The 27,455-nt window shown below is 41.9% G+C and overlaps 1 protein-coding gene across 6 annotated transcripts in view; it reads left to right on the top strand.

Annotated features, from left to right (window-relative positions):
* The window catches only part of LRR (capping protein regulator and myosin 1 linker 1 leucine rich repeat protein), a 96,185-nt gene that overhangs the window by 42,588 nt on the left and 26,142 nt on the right, over positions 1 to 27,455 (top strand). For all 6 annotated transcript variants that reach the window (XM_089580135.1, XM_089580130.1, XM_089580131.1 and 3 more), the window contains 9 exons: positions 211 to 304; positions 3,374 to 3,472; positions 3,552 to 3,686; positions 6,472 to 6,588; positions 9,527 to 9,589; positions 10,941 to 11,053; positions 14,709 to 14,796; positions 15,428 to 15,556; positions 26,080 to 26,149. In XM_089580135.1, the coding sequence (XP_089436261.1) occupies positions 211 to 304; positions 3,374 to 3,472; positions 3,552 to 3,686; positions 6,472 to 6,588; positions 9,527 to 9,589; positions 10,941 to 11,053; positions 14,709 to 14,796; positions 15,428 to 15,556; positions 26,080 to 26,149 (908 nt within the window). The remainder of the gene's footprint in view (positions 1 to 210; positions 305 to 3,373; positions 3,473 to 3,551; positions 3,687 to 6,471; positions 6,589 to 9,526; positions 9,590 to 10,940; positions 11,054 to 14,708; positions 14,797 to 15,427; positions 15,557 to 26,079; positions 26,150 to 27,455) is intronic.

The raw sequence follows: 27,455 nt of genomic DNA on the forward strand, positions 1-27,455 counted from the left end.
AGGCCCGATTCTCAAAATCTTGTGGGTGCCAGCATGACAGGGGTATTTTATTCCAGTGTATGTGCTTCTGTGGTGTGCATGCATGTGTGTGTGTAAGGGTGTGAAAAGTGAATAGTTTATGAAGTTTTTGTTATTCAAAACGGTCATTGAATCTGCAAAAGCTAGAAAATTCATGCTGCTTCAATTCTCAATATTTTTTTTGCTGTTCAGGAACTTCACCCTTAGGTACATGCCTTGTCCAGTTGTTGACATCACCTTGGCAATGAAAATTGCGCCTGACCGCACTGAGGCTGCTTGGAAAAAGGTGCAGTAAATTATATGAGTGTTCAAATCTGTGATTCATGCCTATGCTGTAAAACCTGAGCTTGAAGTCTCAATCAAGTAAGAGGGGGTGCCCTTTCAGATTGCTGCACTTACATTGCGAAAAAGCAGTCTTTCAGGACTTGCAGAAATGAGCTGGGGATTGCCCCAGAGGTGAAGCAAGCCAGCTGCAAGTGAAATATTGTCTTTGTGTATGTCGTACAGTTTGTTCCTTGTGCTTTTCCAAAGCATCAGCTATGACATATGTATGATAAAACATTCCCCCTGTCATGGAGTGTGCATTTGTAGGTTATGCTCCAAAAGCACCTCCTTTCCCTCTTGTAAGAATCATTCTACCGTATTTACTCGAATCTAGGCTGGCCTCAATTCTAAGCCGACACCTGAAAGTTGAAGGCCAAATAAAATTTAAAAAAAAACTTTCCTCGAATGTAAGTCGGTGAAAAAAACAATTGAGAACAACAGCAGGGACAGCATGCAAAGTGCATTTTTTCCACAAACCTGCTCGCACTCACTCGTCCTCGACCTCTCTGACCTCTCTTATCACTGTCCTCTTCGTTTAGGGCACAGTCTTTAGTGCCATCAAGTGCATTGGAAATGCTGCACTTTTGGAACGAGTGAGAAACCAAGCTTTATGGGATGCCATCCCAGGATGATGCAACCTTGATGCGGCTCGCGCATTTCACTGGTCCCGTGGAATGCCTCGCTGTCTTGCCAGACCTCTCGCTTTGTCCTGTAGCACTTCTGTGGTCACTGGAAATGCCGCCGACTTCCGCAATTTCACAAACTCTGCCAGGGCTGACTCCGCTTCGGGATGCCAGCCTTTCTTCAGGCCAGTGAAGGCCCTCCTCGTTGTGGCGCAAGCAATAAGTTCATCATAAATATGACAAAATCCTCGAATCTAAGCTGACATAAGGGTTCCATATCTCGTGTTAAAAAAAAAAAAAACTATCAGCCTAGATTTGAATAAATACGGTAGGTGCCTGGCTCCATTGCACCCCTCATCTCGTGACTTTAAGCCCTTTTTCAAAACTCTCCCCGCCGCGGTGGCTCAGTGGTTATGGCACTCAGCTGCTGACCCGAAAGACGCGGGTTTGATCCCAGCCGCGGCTGTCGCATTTCAATGGAGGCGAAATGCTAGAGGCCCGTGTGCTGTGCGATGTCAGTTCACGTTGAAGAACCCCAGGTGGTTGAGATTTCCGGAGCCCTCCACTACGGCGTCCCTCAGAGCCTGAGCCACTTTGGGACATTAAACCCCTATAAACCAAACCAAAGCTTTTTCAAAACTATTGTGATTATTAATAATTTCACTGCTCACATGGTGAAAAAGATTATACCCAGTGGCCCTGGCGGGGACTTTATTCTTTTTTTTTTAATCTCAGCTTAATATTTGTTTATGTGGTGAGGCTCTACCATAGTCACGACTGGCTCTTAAATAAATCCATGCACTTGAATGATTTTGAAGTGGACCTTGTGCACAGGTTTCATGTGTAGTTTCAGATATAATTTCCAGACTTGTACGTTTTTGTAGGCTCCTTCAACTAATTTAGCTGAATGTGGAATTTAACCAGTTCTAAATGTCGTTCTGTTGTATTCAAGAAACTGACAGCTGTCCAAAATGTGTTATGAGATTATGGTATAAGGGAGAAGATCACTGTTCATATATTTGATAATGATGGGCATTCCAGTACAGATGGATCATATGAATTTCCTACTTCTAAAACGGATGCTTGGGCGAGTTGGTATGACATTTTCTTGAACAGCGCGAAATTCTAGTTGCTGCATATCTCTGGTAGTGTGTGGCTTTAAACTGACTTTAACACCGTAAATTCCTTTTGAATTTTTGCATCTTTGCTGGATGGACATTCAGAGGAAACTGAAGTATGAGCTTAGTTTTGAAAAAAATAGTGCAAGTGAAAGGGTCGTCTTTCATGCTACGAGACCATCCAGAGATGGCAATTTACTTTAAGAGATAAACCATCGTGATGCGACACGCACAGGAATGGCTCTAGGTTAGTGGAACACAGAAATGGGCTCACTCGAGTGTTTCAGGGTCCCTATAGATTATGTGAAAGAGATTGTTTTTAGTGATAACAGTGCAGAATTATGGCATTTTTAAGCAGCATTGTTAGCTGTTTGGTGCTACTGTTAAAGTGAAAAATTTTTATGCAGTTGCAGATTTTTATGTTATAAAATTGCCCTGTGTTTTCCATTGCTTGATTTCAATTTATCAGCATTGGTTTTTATGAAGTGGTGTGAGCTGTCAGATATTTTTATAAAAAAAATTTCTCAAGTGGAATAAAAATGCATGGGTTTGGTTTTGAGTTTGCTGTGCTGGTTTTGCCTAGCAGCAGTGTAGTCTACTTTTTTGTCATTGTGTAATGTTCCTAATTCACTGCTTTCAGTGCTTATAGGGAAGTGAACACTGATGTGTGCACTACCATTTATTTAAAAGCATGTGCAATAGTGGCTCTTCACTTTGAACAGAATTGCATTTCATAATTGCTCAAAATTATTTTTAATTGGTTGCTTCAAATTGACTTCAGTATCTTGCAGTTGTTAATAGAGGAGAACGAAATTCAACAAACTGTATGAAGTTTAACAGAAAACGGGCTTGACTAGCAATTCTTGTGAAACAAAGTTCAAATGGCACACACAAATTAGAATGGAGTGGAAAGCAGCAACCTTGTCAGCACTCCTGATCAGTGATAAAAGGTTGCTCATTAGCAGCATGTACATGTTTAACCTGGATAAATGTAGCACTGTGAGTTGGGGCCTCCCAGTCTTATATTTTTTTTTTTTTTTCACATGCATATCATCCTTTTACATAGTTTTCTCATGTGATGTGTTTGTGAGCAGTTCAAATCTTCTAAATTTAAATAAATTGTCACAGTTTCTAAACATTGTTATTCAGTACGTTAAATTCAGTACACCATTACGTGATGTAGCATTTGAAAATTGAGTACTTGCATTACTCTATTTCTGCCCTTGTGTGTGGAGTTGGTACAGCTATCTTCTGTGTTGACGTTGTCTGCTGATGATTGTTATGTTTCAGATTTCTGAGCTTCTGCACCGTAATGTGTCACCAAAGAAGCACAGCAACAGCCAGGCATTCAGACTGCAGCAAGGCTTCCTGCTGAGCTCAACCCAACAGGTGATGGCTTCTTTCCTTTTTTTTTCTCTTACGATCTGACTGATTATCTAGCTTTTCTGCCCATGTTGTTGCTTTTCAGATGGTGGACCGCTGGATGCTTCATCTTCAGGATGTCATCCGAACAGCGCAGGCCTCATCTTCGGAAGATGTCTCCTGTGACGAGGAGGTGCTCAAGGCTGAAGGGTACCTGAAGGATGCTAGCAGTGCCAAGCAGGTCAGCACATTATGGCACATGCCTTTTGCTTTTAAAGCATTCTGATTGAATGGCAAGCATTTACATGAAGTATTGCAAAATGCAGTGTTCCACAAGAATTCAGCCACGCTTTCCTTAGTTGGTATTGTATTGTTATCTCTTTTTCTTTTACTTTTTTTTTTGTTAGAAATACACTCAGTATAAAATTGATGTGAAAGTTAATTTGTACAAGTTTGGCATGTGTCTGAGCATACCGTATTTACTCACATGATTTGCGTGCTTTTTTTTTCTTTAAATTAAGGCTTCGAAAACAGGGTGTGCAAATTATTCTGAGATTTTGTGAACACATCCATAAAAAAAAAAGACTACAAAGGTCATAACATGCAATATATGCCGTATATTGCTACTTATACGTCAGCCCCCCAACTCACACCCCTCACAAGCCAAAAAAAATTGATAATGTCGCAAAGCCAGGAGTTAGGGGCAAATGGAGATAAAAGGTGATAAAACGGCGTTCTTGTGTGCGGCCCGGCTGACTAGCGCCAGACTGAACAGCTAACGGTTCGGTAGTTTAAGATTCTGGCGCACTGGAAGTTACTGGCAGATTGCTCTTGCAACTGTTCTCTGGGAAAGTGACCTCCAGCGTGAGGGAGCTGGGTGAATAGCGCAAATTGAATTTTTTGGTGGGACCAGTGTGGTGGCATCACCTTGCTGCTCACACCTTTCACAGCTGCATACAGCGACACGTTTTTGCCAGTCTTCACAAGCCTTCCTTGTGCATACCCGCGAGCATGCTGGTGGTTCGGTGCAGCAGGGAGGGTAAAATATGAGAGGAAAAGCTTTTTATTTTTCAGAAACCAGGGTAATAAGTTAGGGGTGCACGAATTACGTGAAGGTGCAAGTGATGCGAGTAAATACGGTATGTCATTTCTGTGTTTGTCTTGTAGTGTCATGGTTGTAAAAATACTATTTCTTATTTAATTTGAGACCCTGAAACAGGACTTGTGTAATGATTTGGTATTCCACTACAGTGTGGGTGTAGTTATTAGAAAGGTTTCACTTTCGTTCATTTGTTTATTCATGCATTCATTTTGTTTGTTTTTCTTTCTGTAATTGTCTTTATATTTGATAAAGCCAAACAAATTTTTGTTGCATTCTTCAATGGAAAGCTCACCTTTCTTTTCTGTATAAATGCACCTAAACTAAAATCCTGCCAGACCCTGAGTATCCTAATTAATGTATTCTGACGAGAACATTTGAACTCTGGTAGAGCTTGTTTCGTGATCATATATTTCGTTGGGGCAAGCTCTGCTCTTGATTTTGGCTCTGTTTTGTATGGATTTGCAAGGCAGCCATACCTGAAACATTTAGACTGGACACATTACTTGCATTAGGTGAATACAAAATACCCAAATAGGTAGCATATATATAGGGACTGAATGATCCCACCTAAATGATGGAAGAGCCGTGCTTATTTTTTATCCGCACATATGTTCTGAATTTACAGGGAATAAAATGTGTCTATTCTGCAGCGTTGTCAGTATGTCCTTCTACAGAACATTATTTTCTTATAAACCTTTTGTGTTAAGTGGGTTCTTCTCTTCTGTGTGCATGTGCCATTGCGCTGTTTCACTGTTATAAGACTACTGTAGAGTTCATCACTTTGCACTGCAGCAGAAGGCCAGAAAATTGGGACAAATACTTTTAGTTTGTGCTTTGGTCGCCGTGTGTAGCATGGCATTGAGCATTAAAAATTGCAGTGGCAGTTTTGAGCGATCTGTAAACCCAATTGATTTTTTATTGCCTTGAAACTTTGAGGTGTTGAGTCCAGGGACCATTTTATTAGTCCGATTTTGCAGTGAGTAGGAAGAGCAGGTCTACATAATGAACATGTTTGAGCAGCATCTCGCCACGTTCGGTTGTTTTTCGACAGGTGAAGAGAGAGAGTAAAACATATATATCCAGAGACCCCAAAGTCCGAGGTTGCAGAGGAGGGGTGAAAAGAGACCCGTTGCGCTGCATGGTCTTCACTGTTGGGAGCCAACAAATGGCTGAAGTTCCAGGAAAGCTGGTTGTATTAGGCTGTCAGAATCACCATAGAAAAAGCAAGTGCATAAAAACATTGAAAGTGCTGTTATTTACAGACTCCTTGAGGATACTGCGAATCCTGCATTCAGAAACTCGGTTCAACCATTGTTAGGAGATGTGATACACAGTGTAAAAACAGCCACAGCACGTGGACTGCATAAAAAGTTTGTTGGTTTTCTAGTCATATACGAGTTTCAAAAACGAGAGCTGACACATGCACACGAATTGAAGCAGAAACCCAAGAAGTGATTATGCTTTACAAGGACCACGTAAGTATGTACCTCAGAAGCTCAGTTGCAGCTTGATGTGGTCAACTATCGACTTAACTGTTGAAATTTCGGACTGGATGGTGATGTGAAAATTATAGTTAGAATTAGGGGAGCCTTTTAACATGCTTGATCTTGACAGGGTCAAAGCATCAATTTGAGTTAACCAGATGTTTTTGAATTAAGCAAGTTTAATTATCGAGAATCTGCTCTACTCATAGAAAAATGAGAAGCCAAAATATGATTATTATGAAGACGTAAGGTCAGTGAATGAAACGTAATTTTTATGCAGGGAATTATTTTCAGTCTTTCTGTGAAGAAAACCTTTTTTCGTTCAAGCTTGTTGACCCAAGCTTTTTTCACCCAAAACTTCTTTTTTCAACCCAGGTGTGTGCCCCCTTTCTACATATTGTGTTTTGTCAAATGTGTTGTCATTCTTTCGCCCTTTTCAGCTGTTGACCCGGCTACATGATGTGGTCCTCCAACAAGAGGAAGCGGGCAACCCGATTGAAATAAAGCTGCAGGGCTGTGTAGATGAGATGGAGAAGACAGTCAATGCGTACCTCAAGGTGGGTCTACTGGTGTATTTTCTTCTTGGTTTTATCGTTAACTGTTTAGGACGATGGGAAGTGTTGTAGCATTTACACCAAATGGTTACTTGGAAGTCGCCCTCTGTCCTTGTGCATCAAACTGGAGCTTTACGGAAAATACGATACAATTGTCAGTGTTGGCTGATGAGTAGCTTTGGCATTTTCATCTGCATGGCAATTGATATCATGTGATAGGCCTTCTAAGCAGAACAATACAGCTACACCCTTTTTGCCTGTGCGACAACAACCTGTGACACAGAGTGTGAAAAGCTGCTTACTGGCACATGGTAGAGGTGTTCGAGCGGACAAAGCTATCGCATTAGAAATTTCAGAGTCCATTGGATCACTTGATACTGCAGCAGCTGAAATGTGATGTCACGCAGGCGCTGTGTGCTAGCACTGACTGAAGACGAAACTGGTGGCAAAATATGGCTTCTGATTAATTAGTCACACTGAGTCTGCTTTTATGCTGTTTGTCATGAATGCGATGCCTGTAGGGGTTTTCCAAGGCAAACACTGGCATGTTAAAACTTTCTTATACCTGTTTAAAAGCATCTAATCCCCTGCTTTAGCTCAACCCTACCACTGCAATCAAAAATCAAAGGTTGAGGATGATATCTTCATACTGCTTGAAATGAATGAAATGGGGGCAGAAGGGGTTCCATGACCATAGCCAGTCGTGCCAGAGTGTGCCACATCTCAGTGCATTGTAACGCAGTACATTATAAGTGCTGTCAGTGGCAATGTTCCCATGGTTTGTGTGTGAGTGTCGGTGGGTCCACATAAATTTGCTCTGATCTCTTGTACCTGGACGCTGTTGCATGCATGAGGCGATATGGGGGGGTCTTGTCTGTACTGGCTGTCATTGCAGTGTACACAATGAGCTTGTGGTAGAGTTCATTATGTATACCCATAGTTAAAGGAATTCAGTAACGAAGATTTTGCATGTTGCATGCTGTCACCATGCAGAAAGGTTGGGCACTTTACTAGTAAATTTTTAAAGACTTCATTGTGAACACAAGTGACTGTCCGTACGATGGGACCTTGTCGTGCATTGACGAGTCTTGGCTTCAGAATTTACCTGTTTGGGAATTTTGTGGCACACTCGTGAGTGCACTCATTTCCCCTCACACTCATCCACATCCATCACTGAGCTAGCGTATGTCAGTGTAATTGGATCATAGTGTGCTTGAGTGTGAGTTGATGCAAGTGTGAGTGAGTGAGTGGAAGAGTACGAGTAAGCCACCTCTCATGGTGCTGCGGTAGTTATTTCGGCATACGGCACTAGCCTCTCAAGAGGTTTGAGACGCAATACACATCTCATACTCAATGACCAGTCACAAATTTGGTGAACCAAAAATTAACATTGCATGCGCACAAAAGAATCGTGAGGAAGGGAAAAATGGTATACAATTACAACTTGCTCAAATAAAAAAAATTTAAAAAAAACACGTACGCTACAGAAGCATTCTTTCAATGTCATGGCGACTATTTGAAATTCACAACTAAGTTTTGGTTAGGGCTTGGTTTGTGTGATTGTGTTGGTTAGCTTTATGTTGCACACAAATTTTGAATGACACTGATATTTTTTGATCTGCTGGGAAATTTGAATGGTCTAGGTTTCTTTTGCAGTGCTGGTCTTGGTTACTAGTGTAGTTTTTTTAACCATGTGTGATATGGCAGCACGTTTGAGTATTTGTGTCAAAACAGTTTGTGACTGCCATATTCCGAAGTCATCTGCTCCAAAGTGTGCACCAACAAAATGATAACATCCTGCTTCCATCAGTGGACCTGTCAAGAAAAAGGCTGGACTAGTTTAGTTGGTGCATCATTGAACTGATTGGCCCAAATGTTTTTCTTTTTTTGTTAGTATCCACCTTCTTTGAGGGACAGGGTTATGAAATAAGGATGATGAAACACAAAGCTAATTACATGTTTAGTGAGGCAGGGAAGTATTAGTTTGTAACCCCCTTGGTTTGATGCATGTGCAGCTTTTATGAGCTTTAGCTCTGTGCTGTCAGGGAAGATGGAGAACCACTCACACAATCTTGTTTTACTGCCATGACAGGTTTTCAAGCTTATTTTTGATATCAGGGTTGGAATATTGAAACAATGTGCACACAAGTACCTGTTTCCACATCAGGCTGAATGTCCTGGGTGCATCTCTTGCGATTCTCTCTGATTTCTACTTGTTATCATGCATCTCTTGCAATTCTCTCTGATTTCTACTTGTTATCGTATAAATGTGTCCCTGTGTTTCTCGCGTGTTGCATACTTCTTTGTATTTTTCCACCGTGCTCCAATTCTTGGTTACCTTTCTGTTCTCTCTGATTTACTTCTTTTACACAGAACCTTAGCTTTACTTGGGCTGAAAATGGGATTAAAATGTCATGTTGCTCGCTGTCTCTGTCAAACTACTCAAGATGGGTTCATTGACCATGTTACTTTTTGCTTCTCATTCTCTCATTATTTCAGTCCTTATCTTTACTACTTACCCACTTATTATTGCTGATTTATGTGGAAGCAACCCCTCCTCTGCTAGCTGCTATTTTGAAGCTTAAAACTTTAGTTTTATGCATCATCATCATCATCGTCATATCATCATCATGGCAAAGGCCTCTCCCATGTCTCTCCAATTAACCCTGACCTTTGCCAGTTGCGGCCACCGTATTCCTGCAAATTTCTTAAATCTGCCCACCTAACTTTCTACCGCCCCCTGCTACGCTTGCCTTCTCTTGGAATCCACTCCATAACCTTTAAAGACCAGCGGTTATCTTGCCTTCGCATTACATAATAGGTATACTATCATAATTGCTTCCTTTACTATCTTAGTGTGGCTAGATTTGTTTCAAAGAAGGAACCTTTTTTTTGGTTTGCTGCATTTAGCATGCATGGTCTTTTATTTTTCTGATTCCAGGGAACGGCTTCAAATATGTTGAAGTGCATTGAAGATCAGTGTCCAACTATAATGTCTGATGAGGTACGTAATGCTCCTAATGCTATTGGGTGCCTGAAGCCTTCATGCATGCTTTTTTCAGATGTTGCTGCAGTGGGTTTGTGCATCTGTTAGAACTGGATACACTTACGTTTAGCTCTCAAATTCAAATTTATTTGTTCATATTTATTACATGCTGCTATGATAGCATTTGTTCATGGAGAGCCTAGTGTATAGGCAAAATTTTTTTTAATGTTGGTAGGATAAAAAATTGTGACATTGTAAGGCAATGTTAGCTATAGTTAGCTATATAGTTTTACCATTATTTTAGGTGGGTCTTCTGTATCATACGAAGGAAGTTCCATAAGGCAGTGCAAATATATGCATGTTTTCTGCTGACCCTGAAGCGTAGCTTTTTCACATCATTTGTAATTCACCTTTGCTAACATTTTCCTCACTTGAACATTTTTTTTTTTTTTTCACATTCACACACAGGTGCACTGCTGTGAAGCAGTTATTGTCTTTATATTGATATATGATGAAAGTGCAATGAGTTACACAGATTGAACACAGTAGTGATAACATTGCTTCCTGTGTAGGAATAATGCACTGTTCTGAATGTAGAGACAGTTTGTGTACACCATCATGCAACTTTTGTGTGAGAAAAAAAAAAAATTATTTCTTCGGCTTATCTTTCTCATTCGTAGAAGGGTATTAAAGGCAAACATTTAGTCTAAGTGCAGTGACATATTACCTTCGGAAACTCTTTCTGCATTTTTTCCATCGGAAATTACCTGCAATGGAAAATAGCACGCGAAGGTCCCAGCTGTGCTCCCTCATTTGAATTTCTTTCGTAAGATGGTACTGTCTTGTTTGACAGAGTTGACATTGACAGATTAGTGCCTAGAGAAAGAAGTCGAGGAGTTTTAGCTGATTGTCATCAGCCAAGAGTGTTCAACTGATGTTATTTTTAACTGTTACCTCTAATGTCACCTCTGTGTTACCCCCATACATGTTACCTCTGGTGTTGCCTCTGCTGTCAGAGTACACTGACGCACAACCATATAGAATTGAGCTGGCATGCTGTGTCTCTTTATTATTGTTTTAGGACCACTTTTTTGGGGTGCACACAGACTTCTTACATGATTCAGTGCTTCTTTGCCACTTGCACTGTTCGCCACTTGCAGTAGAAAGTTTTCCTTGAGGGGCGTACTCTACATTTAGCCATAACACTCAGTAGGCACTACAGTTTAGGAAAAAAAAAAAACTTAAAATAGCATTACAAGTCCTTGTATTTTTGCTATATGGCACCTTGAACAGTGTAAAATGTCTGTTTTTCTGCTGGTAAATAACGATGGATAAATTTACTTCAACTAAACTTGTTTGCACTTATCAGAAAGTACGAAAGGAGATTGAAGACATCTGTCGAAGCCGGCAGAATTTCCCCCAAGAAGTGCTACAGCGAGCTATACTGGATCAGGCTGGCACTGACATTCTTAACCGAATCAGGTAATTGTGGTAACATGCCCCTCTCTTTTTGTTGGATTTGCATGTATTCATGAGGATTTTGAACTTCATTTTGTAAAAATCATTTGTCCCAGTTCCCAATTGTTGGTGCATTTCATGTATGTTATAAAAATTGAATCAGAGAATAATCAATGTTGTTTAAGGCCAGTAGGCATGCAAAGGCCCTGATGTCAGCAAACACAAAATCCTATAGAAAGCTTTCTTTAAAGGTAGGAGTGCTAGATGTGTTTTTAATTTCGTATTCCCCAAAAGCTTGACATTAAAGCTTTTGAAAGCTTGATATGCCTAGATTAGTGAGACTTGTCCATGGCACAGAAAAGGTTAAGTTTTAAATGTATAACCTCCCAGTTTCTTTAGTCATATTGCGTGCGCATCATTTGTCCAATTGGGCAGCACAGCTTCATGCAGCTTGTAAGCAAAACATGCAAGGGTTTGTGCATGCGTACAAAGCCCTATGACACTAAAGTGTCATCTGTTACACTCTTCTCTTGAGCATTACACACTGACTGCTCTTTTCATTGAAGTATGTGCCAACAAATGCTTGTAACCTAGAGATGATGATGATGAAAACGTTTATTTAAAGCCACAATGACTTAGTTCAAGGGAAGGCTGATCAGGTCCCTAGTCCGGGACGCCGTTGGTAATGTGCATTTTATTTTCGGGGGCATGTTTCGGAGAATTTTGATGGGACACTACAGTCAGATATGATAGCTGTAATTAGCCTCTAATTGGCATCTAGCACATATTCTTACGTCACAAGATACACAGAACAGTGGAAGGTTGTCACTCCACGAACCAATTATTCTGCACAAAAAATATCATACACACTAGCAACTTTTTTAAATACTTTTCAGAAATCAGGTCTTGATTTTTATACATCTCATGTACGAGTATTGAGTGAACTTTTTGTCACTCATTCTTTCTTAAATAGTTGAGCATTTTTAATGTAATTTTCATTTTTTGTATTTATTTTTGTTCATATTTCATTTGAAGTCAGTTGCTATGTATGGCTATTTCCTGCTCAATCATTGCTTGCCTTGTTGCTTGCTCTAGTCAAGTCGCTTTCATCTAAAGCGGCTTTTACCCACAGTCTCCTCCATCACTGATGAAAGTAAAGAAATTATTATTATTATTATTATTATTATTATTATTATTATTATTATTATTATTATTATTATGGTAAAATATGTAATTATAAGCCAAATAAAATTAGTACTGTATCTGTTTAAACATGAGCAGTAGTCGGCATCAGGTAGAATTTAGTAATAGCTTAGCAGCAACCAAGGTAAGAGTACAATACAGTAGAGCCTCGTTCTGGCATACCTGATGGGACCACGGAAAAACTATGCTTGCGATAAGCAGCTGCCATTAGCAACTACGCTGCAAGTGGGCACCATATGCTTGAGATTTAATGAAAGCAGAGTATGGGACTTCATGTGACTATGTTCTAAGGGGAATTACCGCTTAAGTGAGTGATGAAATTACTGTAATTCATTAACATGAAGGTAGTTAATAATAGGAATTACTTTTTAGTTGATAGCTGTTGGTTAATAGTTCAACAATGAAGAGCCGTAGTATTCTTAGCCACCGTGTCTCAGTGTTGAGGAACTCCAAGATCCACATTGGGCCAATAAGGAATAAGTATTCCACAATCATTTTCAAGAAAGAACATGGAGATGCTGCTTATGTTACTTCTGTGGCTTGTACATGCATCAGAAAATACAGATGTGGGAGCAGCTATGTTTGATGAAATAAATAAAAATACTGTAGAAAAACTTGCAGAAATCTTTTTTGCTATTGTTGTAACAGCAAACTACTGGTTGCGAATTGAGGACTGAAGGTAGCAGCAGTGTTGGGTCTTTTTCCATGATTATTTCCATTGTTGGCATTGGCCAGTATATTAGGGTCAAAGTATTTAAGGCCCATGCAACTTTGCTATCTTATGCAGTCCATAAACAGTATGTCATGGATGAAAAGGCATGTGTCAGGCTTAACTCTTTCCCTACCATGGGGAAAATGACGATTTTCTGAAGGGTTCAGTACATTTTTTTTTCTGTAAAAACTACTGCATTCAGCATTGATTGCACCTAAAAACAGAGCTGAATAAAGGTGCTTTCTATTAAGATATGTTTAAACAACAAATTTCATGTTGCAACAAAAAATTTTATTTGCTAAAAACGAGACTTTAGAAAAAAATTCGAGAAAACTTGCAAAAACACGCTTGTGTATTAAAAGAAAAAAATGTTAAAAATTTTCTGAAATATGCAAAATGTTTGTTTGTCTATTGGCCACTCTCTGCAAAAAAAAAAAAATCATTTCTATCTTGAATAGTATTGTTGCCACAAAAGAATAACTAAAAACCCTAACGTTGTGCATCGGAGCGCGGCCGCCTGTGTTTCAGGCTGGTTTCCATCATCACCGATGTGAAAACTGAATCATCTTCAGCACCTTGCAACATTTTCAGGCTCGTTGTTGCGCAGGACGTCGGTTAAATCACTCGCAGACGAAACGGAGTCCTGAGATTTGCTATGTCTTAGAGCGCGTGCCACGCATGCGGAGGCTACCAAGCGACTTCGATGGTACCGCATCTTCGGAGTGGTTTCAAGAAATGCTGTTTTGTAGGGGCAAAAAAAAACTACATCGGAAACAAAACTTAAGTTCTCCGGCTACAAGCCAGATGCGCATCGTGCCTGTAAGCAACGCGGAAGGCTCCGAAGTCCAGCGGCGAAGGCGTCATCTGCGGGCAACATGGCGGGCAATGAGCGCAGGTCCGCGTCTTCATTTCTTCGCAGCGCGTTAAAAAGTGCCCCCTGGCGAGACAAAAGAAAACTACATCGGAAACAAAACTTTGGTTCCTGGCGTACAAACTGCATCTGCAGCGTGGTCATCAGCAACGTAGAAGGTTTTGAAATCTGGGCATGAAATTATCGTTAGCGGGCTAACGATGCTCAATGGGCGCGGTAGGGAAAGAGTTAAGAGAAGAGCACAGCAGATGACACTCAGACTGGAAAACTGATTTGCTGTCAAGCATCATCTTGAGGCACACTCTACCACGGTGGCTCAGTAGCTATTATTTTGGTTGCTGATCCCAAGGTCGCTGGTTCAATCCCAGCTGCTGCAGCTGTGCTGTGCAATGTCAGCGCACGTTAAAGAACACCAGACGATCTTAATTAATCCAGAGCCTTCCACTGTGACGTCCCCATAGGCCATGTGCCGCTTTGGGACGGTAAACCCCACAATTTATTATTTTATAACCGACTCCCTAGCCAGCTGAAAGTCATGCTAAACACTGTTTCATAATTAGAGCACTATAGTATTGGGTTGCAAATTGAAACTTTCATATCTGATAACTCGTAAAATGCAGCGGAAAACCCTCATGAAATGCAAAATCATATTGCAAAAAAAAAAGCTCCTTTATTTTAGGTTGCCTACTTAAATACTAGGGTGAAATTATTTATTAAAAATGCTCATCTTGCAAGTCTGTTTTACTCTTCACACTTTTTTTTTTTTTGTTACAGCAGTCTTATACTCTTAAATCTCTTGTGGTACCTTTTAACTTTTGCCTGAAATTTTTTATAGTTGTGGCTGTCTTGTTGATTTCTGACTTCATTTTATTCCTTTTCTTTTTTTCTTGTAGTGAAATTAATCTGACAATAGCTGCTCATGTGTCCGACCGTATTGTGGATGAAGTAATTGAGAGCTTGCCCCGTAGTCATCGGGATTTGGTAAGTTCAGCTTTTAATAATTGTGTAGGGCCAGTAATGCAGGGGTTGATTATTGCTGAAGTTGTATGTTTATTTCAATCATTGTTTCTTTGTTCATGGGATATAATTAACTGATATTTTGTAGGTGACAAGACTTTGCTTTGTATTGTGCAAATGCTAATATTCTGCAGTGGTTTTAAAAATTTAGCAGATTTAGTAAAGGCAATTTAATGCATTTATTAGGGTGGAATGTTAGTAGACTATCATGTGTTTCAGAAATCAGTTTTACTTTGTGTGTGAATGCAGGTTGGGCAGACTTTAATGAGACAGGAAACTGTGGTAATGTTTTCAAGATGGTGGTTTATGTACCTATATGAACAGTTTGTGGGCTGAAATTAAACTCTCATTCTTTGAGAATGACGTAATTTTCAGCTAAATGTACCACAGCTTTGGTTACACTATTGTTATGTTAGCCATTTGTGTTATGTTTGTTTTGGAAGGCCTGATCATTCTCCATGTGTGGGAGTGAATGCAAAACACCTTGTTGTGCTGCACTGTCACAGTTGCGGGGGGGAAACGAGGACAAGGGTAGCTCTGCAGGCACCATTTTCAGTGCAGTGTGAGTTTTTGAGCTCATTTTTCTCAATTGCAGGTGGACAAACTCAATCGTCAGCGTAGCTCTACCCCAGATGTCCTGCGTAGTGGTTTGCGGCCAGATAGTCATAGTGGGGACACCCACTGTGATCAGGATAGTGTCAGTGAAAGCTCTGACTCACCGTTGGTAAGTTTCATGGTGCTGTCTTGACCAAGCATGGCTGCTCTTTGCTGCAGCAGGAAAACCTAATTAGCGGCAGCTTTTGTGAGCACTGAGCTGCCCCTCTTTATGCGTTGTTGTGTGATGGTCGCCAACTTTGGGTACGTTCAGCATGAGGCCCTTGATGGAGACGCCTCTGATGGCTTGTCTTTAAAGGTGGACCAAAGGGATTTGCCCAGGTCTGGCCGCTTTGGTGGCGGAGCTTCTTGACCACAGGTGCTTTATTTCTCTCTCTCTCTCCTCTTCTTACGCTTGCCACATCTTTGGTTTTTTGTCTCCTCGTTAATAACACTTTTTCCAGTGCCCACAATACACTTGCATATTCCTGATCCTTTTGTTCCTACCTTGTTTATGTTCTTTAGTGTGGTGGTCCTCTCCTGCTTGCTGTCTTTTGTCCACAAAATTCTGTTTGCGTGTTCATGTGCTACGCGTGTAAGATGAGAGGTTGTGTCAAGCTGCTTTTTGGTGCCAGCTTACTCTTAGAATCTTGGAGTTGTGGGCAGGGCTTGTTTGTAATGTTTAGGGTGCTGATATTCTAAGTGATTTTGATGGCCAGCAGCTAATGAGGGTAGCGGTCTGATATTCTAAGTGGTTTTGATGACCAGCAGCTAATGAGGGTAGGGGTAACTTCTTTAGCTTCTGGAATTTTTTTTTTTTTTTTACATTTTAATTACTGTACAGTTTCAAAGGAAGCATAAGCAGGACAACTGAGATGGGAACTTAAAACTATTAGCTGCTTGAGAGGAAATGCAGACGAGGACTTTTAACTCTTCCAAAGCACGGCATTCATGCCTTCGAACGGAAAATCAACTCTAGTATTCAGTCCCCCTCACCCTAGGTCAGTTTGTTTTTCTCCTCGTGTTTCAATTGTCTTGACACATTTCATTTGGCACTTACAGCAGCATGCTTATCAATTCACATACCATATTTACTGGCATAATTTGCGCACTTTTTTTTAAAGTTAAGGCTTCAAAAAATGGGTGTGCAAATTACGTGGAGATTTTATAGTATGTCGTAAAAAATCTTTACAAGGTTGTAACACGAAATATACACTGTGTGCTACCACCTGTGCACCACCCCCCCCACCAACCTGCACCCCGTCGCTGGCCAGAAAAAATTTGGACGCATACCCCCGCGAAGAAACACGGACACACAAAGAAACGACGCACACACGAGCGCTGTGTGTGTGTCGTTTCTTCGTGTGTCCGTGTTTCTTCGCGCTGTTTCTTCCTTTAAATGCATTACCGACTAGCCCGGAACCTTGCTCTTCATGTTATGTAGTTTCCTGCGGGATGGCATGGTGGCACATGCGCAGCTCAAAGCAGTAAACACGCTACGAGACAATTGCAAAGCCAACAGTCAGAGGTAGATGGAGCTAAAAGGTGATAAACTGGTACCCTTGCATGTGGCCCGGCTGACTAGAAGCAAACCAAACAGCAAAAGGTTTGTTAGTTTCAGATTCTGGCACGTGCCAGCGGTTACCGGAAGTCTGCTCTTGCAACTGTTCATCCGGGAAAGTGACAGCCAGCACGAGTGAGCCGTGTAAACGGCACTCAATGCGTCCCCTTGCCACTGACGCCTTTTGTAGCCGCACATCACGATGCGGCCATGCCATTCTTCCCAAGCCTGCCTTGCGTGCACCCTCATGCACGCTGGTGGTTTGGCGTAGCACAGAGCGTAAAATGTGCGAGTAAAAGGTTTTTTAGAAAGCCTGGGTGATAAATTAGGGGTGCGCAAATTACGCGGGTAAATACAGTATTTCGCTATATCTGTATATCTGTGCTCGCTTTTTGCTTGCTTTTTGTAAACCTCCTGGTAATTACAGTTTTGTTGTTAGTTTTGTTCATTAAACCTATAAATTCTTAAATTTACTTCTTCTCAATGGATGAAAAGTGTTATGCAGCGGGGGCTGTGTTGATCTCGAAATTTTATACATATTGCTGTTTCTTGTGCGTTCTAAGTGGTTTATTGATGCTTTACTTAAACCATGTGCCATAATAGAGTTGTCTTCAATGAATTAATCCTGGTTAATTCAGTTTTTCACATATTCGATTTGCCAAAGGGTCACACTGGTGGCCTTGCATTTCAGGGTGCCAAGTCTTTCATTACCATATATGCTCGCATAATGAACCCATTTACATAATTGACACCCCCCCCCCCCCCTCACTCACACACACACTTTTTTCCGTGAAAATTTGCTTTTTTTTTTTAACCGTTAGCTTTTTGTACCACATTCCTCAGTTTTTGCGCCGTCTGCAGGGGAGACCTTGGCAGCACGCCAAGACTCTGGGCAGTGCCAATAACAGCACGTGTTTGTTTATCTTTTGTGTCTTTTGACAAGAGCTCCATGGAAAGAGGTCTTTGATGCACCCTTGGGCACAGGTCTCGGCTTCCGCTCTGACAGGAAACCAGGAAACACCGTCTTGGTCACATGACTTACTTGCCAGGGTTTGCCAGGGGCTGCTTGCAGGCTCTCCGCTGGAGCCGGGCACCCCCTCGGGCGGGCGGGCACGGGATATGAAATTTCGACTCTCCCAAAAAAATCTGTTGAAACTTTTTCTCCCGCGTAATGAACCTTCCCCCCCAAATTGATGTCAACTTTTCTGGAAAAAATAGTGGGTTCATTACGCAAGTATGTACGGTATTTTGCTGCTGGAAATTGTCTATCAAATAATTCAACCTAAGCAGATCAGTAAGCGTACACCTGCCCTGCTCTTGGCAGCAATAAAGTCACATAAATGTGGCTGCTGCATCGTTGAATGCAAAATGGAACTGCCTGTTTGCTGTCAAAATAGCTACAGTAGAATCTCGATGATACGAATGTGGTTGATACGGATTTCGGGATGATACGAATTCATATTCCGTGGTTGGAGTGCATTGTGTTACAACGTACAGAATTTTTCATGTTCCGAACACTCTCCTGCATCACTACGGCTGATACGAACTCTCGAGACACGATTGCGTCTTGAGCACTAAGTGCCGCCCGTACATCACTGACGCCGCAATCGCTAGTCATGCAGAACTCACCGGGAGATGTGGGGGCACGCAGCTCACACATCGCTGGCACTGCGAGTGTGGGTGTGGGACTGATGCATCGCAGACATCATATGCGCCAGTCACGCTGTACGCACTGCAAGCACTACACTGTGGCTGCTGCACGGTCGTAAATATATCTTGCCAGCCATAAACACATTTGCATGAATGCATTTCTCATGCTTCTGCATACCAGTTTTGTTTGTTTCGGATGATACGAAATTTCAGATGATACAATCATTCTTTGCAACCTGTGAAATTAACATAATTTAGAATTTAATCTAGTACAATAGAAGGAAAACGGATTGTGTAACTGAACCCTATTGGTTGCTTGATCGGACTACCAGTTTCAGTAGGTGTGGTCAGGAAGGAGCTTTTTCAGCAAAAACACGCACGACACAGAGACGACGTGCATGGCAGCAGCCACATTTTCTGTAGTGGTATGGGGAGGATGTCGCAAGGCCATCTTTTCCAGCTGCTGTGGCTGTGGAGCTTTCTTTGTAGCTGGAGCTGTCTTACCTTTTCTCTAACCGTATACCCACCATAAAAAGTTTGTGGAAGGCAACTCTTCCAAAGAAATTTCTTTTAAAGAAATTTCATTGTTTTCTCATCCAAAGCATACTGCTTGAGATTTATAGGTGCACTATGTAATTAGCAAAATGGCATTTAGGCTGTATATATCTATTCCTAAATGCATGGAAAGAGTACGATGAAATAAAATTATTTTGTTAATAATGCCTTTCATAAACTTTTAACTGCGGGCGTGCATGCGGAAAATTGATGGCATGCCACATGCGTTCACCATTCATCAAACTGCTTTCACCTCCTGCCTCTGTCATCTCTGCTGACATGCTGCCGCTTGTCACACTCTTCACTGGTGGCTCAAGCACACAGAGGGGAGAAGATGTTACACAGACAGAAAACTTTTTCTTTGCTTTTGACCTCCCATCTTTTCTGGCTGAGTGCAGATTATTGAGGAAACAAAATTTGAAAATGCGCAGTGCTCTCTTGTCTTCGGAGAAGTCATATTTCTGTAGGAGTTACTCTTACTACTGCTGACAGTGCACTACCATCATTTTCATTGTGGCCTTTGGTGTAGACGCAGAATGTACCATCTGTTGCAAACGTTTATGGTCCACTGCGCCATCTGCATGACTGGTGCGGTGGGCTGTAAACTTTTGCAACAGATTAACAGTACAACACGCCTTGGGCTTTGCTGCAGTCCTGTGATCGTGTTACATGGTTCACCCTTGCCGTGCATGTGATGCGTGACTTGAAGTGTGGCCACAGAGTACAATAGACAGGAGTGCCGACTCTGTTGATGAGAGCGGATGAACAGTGCTTCATTGGAGAAAGCTTGGTGGCTCAGCTGATAGATGGCGTCCGGATTCGGTCTTTGGGACAGCAGCGTGGTGCCCACTTGTTACAAAAGGGCTAGCCAACACACTGTCATCATTGGCCCTGGTAGAATGCTCCTGCCTTGCTGCCGTGTCCTGGAGGTTCCAGGCAGTTTTTTTCCCTTCGGCGAGCGTGCGCATGCATTAAATTTTGTTGTCTGCTTGTTGCAGCTCCACTGTAACATTTTACTGGCTCTGGGATCTATCTGTGCGCTTCACATTAAGGCAACGCATTTTGCATCGGTTCGTTCTGTTCTTCCAGTCTTGTTTTCTGTGGTGTTTCATTGAAAGCATTTTAAACTGCACAATAGCTGTGGTCTTGCTGCAATTCATGTAATTTAAGGCACCTAAGGCTGACCAAAACTCTTTCTATACCTTGTGGTAGCCCTGAGTGGGAGGGTGGGAGGAAGCTTCATGCTTCCAGGATGGAGTTGAAGCTCTCTCAGGAAGCGATTAGAGGCTGACAGGCAGGCAGTTTTGATGCTGTCACAGCTCGCGATGCAGCTTTCCTCAGTCGGATGTGCAAAGGTGACTTTTTCATCATTTCTCATTGCCCACTGTTCGAAGAGAATTCTGGTGTGGGCTAGTTGGTTCATGCTTAATAAACAGATTCACAACACAGGACAGCGCCCGTCCTGTGTTTTTCGTGTTCCTTCTGTCCTCGTTCCGTAGCGCTGTTGTGAATCTGTTTATTAAACCCACTGTTCGCCCTGGCATTTCGCTTCGCGGCAGTGCCGACAGTTGGCGCATTGTTGTGGTCATGCCTACGAGGAGGGTAATGAAAGAGGGAAAGCAAGGCACATTTGTGAGCTAAGGGAGAGAGCATAGTGCGACACTGAGTGCATGACATTGGTGTGGCGTTATTACACCTGCTGAATGCATTGAGGTATGCCTGGGTTGGCACTCCTGTCTGTTTTACTTTGTGAGTGTTACTGAAAGAGCATAAAGATGGCCCAAATGACCACAGTGCTAGCTAGCTACACATGGAGCAATGCAGGGCATCAGTGTGACTTTGATTTTATGTATGGTAACACAAGAATCTAATTTACGTTGGCAGTATAGTGCAAAGTGTGACATAATGTTCACAGTGATTATGTGTGACCATGCGGCAAAATAGTACGACCAGCAGTGACGGTGGTGGCACAGCAGTGGTTGCCACTGGATTTCACTGTAGCAAGTTCATTCTGTGTGAGGAAATTGCTGAAGAGGCCTTAATTGTACCGGCACCTTACACTGTATGCTACCTTGTGCACATTTTACGCATAAAAAGCAGCTTCAAATTTTCTGTCATTTGTAAAGCTATGGTGGCATGTAGCTCAATACCTTTTTTCATACATTCTTTTCATTTATCCCACTGGTTATTTCAATCAGTCATCGTGGTCTAGTGAGGGTCAATTTGATGGAAATCAACTGTCTAACATAGCTGCTTTGCTGTGTAACACTGCAGGCACTGTTGCTGTCAGCCTATGATAGCTATGATGATAGTGGCACAATACCCATGTTGATACTTATGGTAATTGCATGATAAGTTGGGCTGTTTGTGTTTGATTTAAGTCCCTTAGTTATTCAGTCACTAGAGTTTTTACGTTTGGAACATGGGGCTCTGTACCATAATATTGCTTTCGTTGTTTCATAAGCAGTTTACAGGCACTGTGTGGCAGTGTAGAAATACAAAGGGCACACTTGAAAATGGCAACACAGCACTAAGCTTCTGAGTTATTAGTGACAAGCAGGCATGTGTACAGGAAGGGTGGACATTTATAAGGGGATTGCTGGAAGCAATTGTGGTTGCATGCACTTAGGCGGGAATTTTTATTCCTTTCCCAACACCTGCCACCTAGCATGGTTATCTTTTTTTCCTGCCCTTGTAATTTTTCTAGTGGTGCATACCCAGCGTTTTTTGATTACAGTAAAACGCCGTTAAGGCGTACCTGACTGGACCGAGGAAAAGTTATGCGCAAAGCGGCAGTACTCTCTAACCGAAAGCTTAAATATGTCCACCTATGTAATAAGGAGTGTGATCTCACATATTCTACAAAGGAAGGCGCATGCTTAAGCTTTTAATCACTTTGGACTACAAAAATCCGTTAATTTTTATCTGCTGCCAGGGTGGCCTTGAAGGCTGTGCTAACAGTGTGTGGAAGAGGCTCCTCCTTGTTCCGTACTCCTCACACTGCAAGTGGAAGTTGGTTCTCACATGCCACAAGAGTTTTCTTCCCACGCTCGATACTCCGTATGCCAAGCTTCACCCCTACGCAAGATGTAGTGGGTAGTGACGTCACTTAGGGAAGCACCGCACGCAGGAAGCACACAATCTATGACGGCGCCAATATTATTACAATGCAACGAGGTGGGGCTGAATCACAGCATGCAGTGATGCCAGTAACCCGGCAGGGGCGGCTGGGTACATTGAGGAAAACGAAACTTTGCTGCAGCTGGCCTGAATTGCAGAGCTGAGTCACATGACAGTAAGCAACTGCTATGCAGATGAGCACATCCACGCAATTCAGACCAGGACCGCGTGGACACTGGTGCCTGTGAACGGGGTGGTGGCTTGGAAGCAGATGCTCCCTTCTACTAGGGACAGGAGGGGAGGGTGCGTTCTGCAAGTTCTCAAGGGTTCTCTCTGTCTGGGCATATCAGCAGCTGCAAGCATGCTTGTCATGTGCTGCGTCGTATCATTATCAATGTACTGCTGCGACCTATGCATTTGGAGCATTCGTAAAGCTTCCTTGCGATGTGCGGCATAGTTCATGGATGCTTCACAACATACTCCTGCAACGTAATAGCAAATAAATGAACACTCTATAAGTTAAAAAAAAAAAAAAAGGCCTCTTCAGCTTCTTATGCACTAACTTCAAAGCTCAAAGCATGCTCATTGTTGGCCATTTTTCTTGTGCCACCGTGCCATTACAGGGCACAGTCACTCTTTTTACTTGGCTTAGTAGACTTAGTGTTGTAAAATAAAATAAATAAAAAGATTTAATTTATTACAACACATGATCAGAACCCTGAAAAATTTGGTACAGTGCTTTCCTTATTTGAAAACTTTATTTTCTTGACATTTTTTTTTCTATTTTCACAACTTTTAGTTGTGGTTTACTGTATCTGGTTGCACAGGAAGCCTTTAGAACTCACTTAACCTAATGACAAAGGGTAATGCCTTTATCAAATTGTATGACACCTATACTTGATTTGTTGCTTGCAAGTCTGTCTAATAACATGAGTAGAAACTGTGTAAGGCTTCCAATTCTCTTTTCTACCACTGCTGCAGTAATTACTGAAAAACGCTAAAGGCTGTTTTTTTTTGGAGTGAAGTGACAAATCCTGCTGATGGCGAAATTTTTCTGCCAGTAGCCTAGCTGACCCAACGAGTAATATTTTACTGTTCTGAAAGCCTGGTATAAATTATTTCTTGTGGCACATTTTGTGGCATGATTAACACAGTGCTCTTCTGTGACATGCATAGATGAACAGAGGATTATTGAGCATATTTAAAACATAGAATAGCCATATAATAGAACATTTGTTTTCTCTATTCAGCTATCTCATGCTTAAGAGTAATTATTTTTTATCAAAATAATTGCAAAGGAATTGACAAACAGTTTTCAAATGCATGCCCATTTAATACTGTCTTGGAAATTGCTATGTATCTCTGAGGAGGGGGGAAAGGTAACTGTGGCTGTCTGGGGCTGCTTTCTGTGTTCCTCTTCTAAAAAGGGAAATGCATACCAGCTTTCAAATCCACATACTTCAGGGAGTAGCTGAATGTAATTTGTTTTCACTTGCATCGCCTATATTAGCACCTGACACCTGCCTTAGTGGCTCAGGAGCTTTGGTGTTTATCAACTGATCACAAGTTCGTGGGTTCAGTCCTGGCTGAGGCAGTTGTGTTTCGATGGAGGTGACATGTAAAAAGGCCCACGTGATGTGCGATGTCAGTACACGTCAAAGAACACCAGATGGCGTAAGTTAATTCGGGGCCCTTGACTACAGCATCCTTCATAGCCCATTTGTCACTTTTTGACTTTAAATCTCACACTTTACAATTTATTTATTAGTAACTCACCAACTTTCTTGAAAACTATAGCCATTCTCTGCATTGCACTTTTCTGCCATTATCACGGCTCACGAAGCTGTCATCTCTTTGCACTTAGACATGTGCTTTCTGCATTATTGAATTAGATAATTGTCCTAACAATCGTTTTCTTTTAATGTATTCATGTGTATTAACCTAAAATGATCACAGAACACTTCTAAATAAATAGTAATGGTCAATAAGTTTTGACCTTAATTAAGGCATGGAATAAAAATCTGCAGTCATTTTTTACTGTACTGAATCTTTGGAACTACAGTTTGATAACAGACAGATTTGATGATTTTGTTACCATTATATACAGGTTGCGTCGGGTAAAAACTGTGACATTTTACTAATATTAAGCACCTAGTTGTGGCGTTTCACTTGTGCCTATTAATAGCTCCTGTGTAGTGTTCTCAACCTTGATTTGTTGACTTCCTCTCTGCTTCACACTGCAGCAGTTGGCTTGGTTGAACCTTGTAAGTATGAAAAAATATACTGTTCATGAGCAGCACAAAATTCAACCTTACTTATGGCTCACTAGCAACCTTTTAAAAACAAGTTCCAATTTTTTCCTAGATGCAAGAGTGCAGCACCTATGCGTGCTTTTACTTCTAGTCTTGGGAATAAATGATGCATAGCTGGTATTTCTTGTTGTCCTGTATCATCATCACAACTGGATATTTGTAGAATGGGTTCCATTCGATGATGAAAAAAGTCAGTGAAGATGTTGAACTGGTAAAGCAGCAGTTTAGAGCATTCTTTTTATACATTACTTTATTAAAAAAGTAGAGATGCAGCTGGCAGGTGAATGGCAGTTGGAAGTTATGGCACAGGCTTCAGGAATAATGGGAGAGGACTAATGGTACAATAATGCCCTGTTGATATGCAAGAACAGGAAATGAACATAGAAGAACCTAATGCAGGGACTAAATTTGAAATCGGCTTTATGTTGAGGGCAAATCCTGACATTGTACAAAATGTAGAGGTGTTCCGCATGGTCAGGTGTAATAACTGCAAGATAGTGAGGTCTAGAATTAATCCAGATTTGTGACAGGAAGAAAGGAAAGCTCTGATGAAGATGAAAGCTCTGATGGCAGAGAACAGATATTCTGCTTTAGCCAGGTAATACTAGCATAGTGTAAAGGCAGTGAACACCAGCCTGTAGTGATGGCACCAAAGAGAGTGAGGGGTGGCAGGTGCCACCTTAAAATATGTTGGGTGCTTAAGTTCCTGCATTTAATTGTGGCTGATAAGTGAATGTTCAATTATCTTTTGAGAAGCACTGCCACGGAGGTATCATGCAAGCCAAAAATTCACCAACAAGTGACTTACTCCTGCCCCCCCCCCCCCCCCCCTCCCCCCTTTGTGCCACTCCACTACAAATATCCTGGCAGCATTTTTGTCAGCCCGATGAAAGTAATTATGGAGCATGCTCTTAGAGTGGGAGGTTGGGTAACCAGGTGACAAACTCCCACAAAACAAAGGGTCCTTGTTAAGAAATGCCCATAGACAAGGCAGCTTGATCAGAAATAGCAGTTGATCAACATGCAGAAAGTATGTGCCATCCGAAAGCATAATGTGGAGAAAATAGGGCTAAAGTGTGAAGGGAGCCTGTAAACAGCTAAGAGGAAACTGGCTCAAGTAGAATCCAGGATTATGTAGTGCTCAAGACAAAATTTGATGTCTTTAGTGATTTATGTAGGCTAGTTTGAGGTAGCAGTTGTTTACTGAATTGTACAACAGCCACACCAGCCATGGCGCTGTTTGTAGAAATAGTTGTTTTTGTAGCAGCTGATGTAAGGTAATGCTTGTGAACTGTACAGCTGTTTTCGTAGCAGGACCTTCATTTTTATAGGCATTAGTGTGTTGCAGGTTGCTATTGTTCGTGTTTTTATGAAGCTTTTATTTGAAATTTCTTGAATGTGGGTAAGAGATTCATTTGGCATTTGGAGTTAAACTGTTTGATATTTGTCTTGCAGGCAACACCCAAGCTTCCAATCAAGCGAAAAAGCATTAACTGCAGAAAATTGAGGCCTCAGTCTGTTGTAGGTGAGTTATTGCTGTGCCCTGGCTTCTGTATTGCTGTGTGCTGGCTGCTTTGCTCTGTGAGAGGTGTCGTGCTACTGCAGCACTAAGCTTACGCACTTGAGTGCTGCTGGGCAGTAGCATTCAAGTGTTTTTTCTTCTCTTTGCTTTTGTGTTTCATTTCATGCTGTGCTTTAACCCATATAGCTCAGTTTTGGTCCATTTCTATTGATATTTGGCCACTGGTTACAGTGAGGACTGTCCAGTCAACATGACAGATCATGAGAGTGAAGTGGTGTCACCTGGACAGGTTTTTTTATAATGCAAGCCCTGGGGCAAGCAATTGGGAGCAGTCCCTTGCCATGCAAGAGCTACCAATGCCCAGAGCAGTGCTGGGATCTTGCCATGGCATATGAATGGCAGCACGTCTTGCACCACAGACAGTGGCAGAGGTTTACATGATGGGTAGAGGTTTCTTGTCACACCTTCACTGGTGTTGGGCTGTGCAAGCGGGTATTGAATTACATTTTCGTTCACACTGCCAGCATAGTGGCATTTTTTTGTGAGTGAGGTACCAGGCTCCTTCAGTGTTCCTTTTGCTTGAAATAAGCTGGCAGTCCAGTTACAGAAGACAGTACAGCATACAAGATGGAACGAAATGCACCGCTGATGTATTGCTGTGTGTGCCACTTCTTCATCCCATCTTGTTCGCTGTATTCTGTAATGAGTCCGTACTGACTAGCCCGGCTCGCCATTCTTGGCAGTCCAACTCTGCTTGCAGTCACATCTCGCATGCCAGGCTCTAGAACCCAAATTACAACAAGGCATGGTCTGCATTGTGTACTTTTCATCAACAGGTGAAATGTGATAATGTACAGCCTTTGTCAAAAGTTTAGAGCCCAGGGGGTTTGCTTCTAAGCACTATTGTGGCGCTCCTATAGCACTAATGGAAGTCCTACGCATCGGAGGGAGCAGGACCAAAAATCGTCTTACCTTCAGGAGATTTGGGACGCTGAGGACGCATTACGAGCAAAGCAATGTGGCCCAGAAGCAGACCCCCTGGGCTCTAAACTTTTGACAAAGGCTGTACATGTGGCATTCAGTAAGCACTGCACTCCAGTAGGGTGTGGTAAAGTGCATGCACTTTCAGATAGGATCACAAACATCCAAGCATTACACGTGCACACCCGTACATTTTGTCCGCGGCGGTTGAATTTCTTTGGAGGAGAAATTCTAGAGGCCCGTGTGCTGTGCGATGTCAGTGCACGTTGAAGAACCCCAGGGGGTCGAAATTTCCGGAGCCCTCCACTACGGCGTCTCTCATAGCCTT

This window comes from Amblyomma mixtum, chromosome 3 (assembly GCF_055824585.1).
Source record: "Amblyomma mixtum isolate Tamu chromosome 3, ASM5582458v1, whole genome shotgun sequence".
Classification (NCBI taxonomy): Eukaryota; Metazoa; Arthropoda; class Arachnida; order Ixodida; family Ixodidae; genus Amblyomma; species Amblyomma mixtum.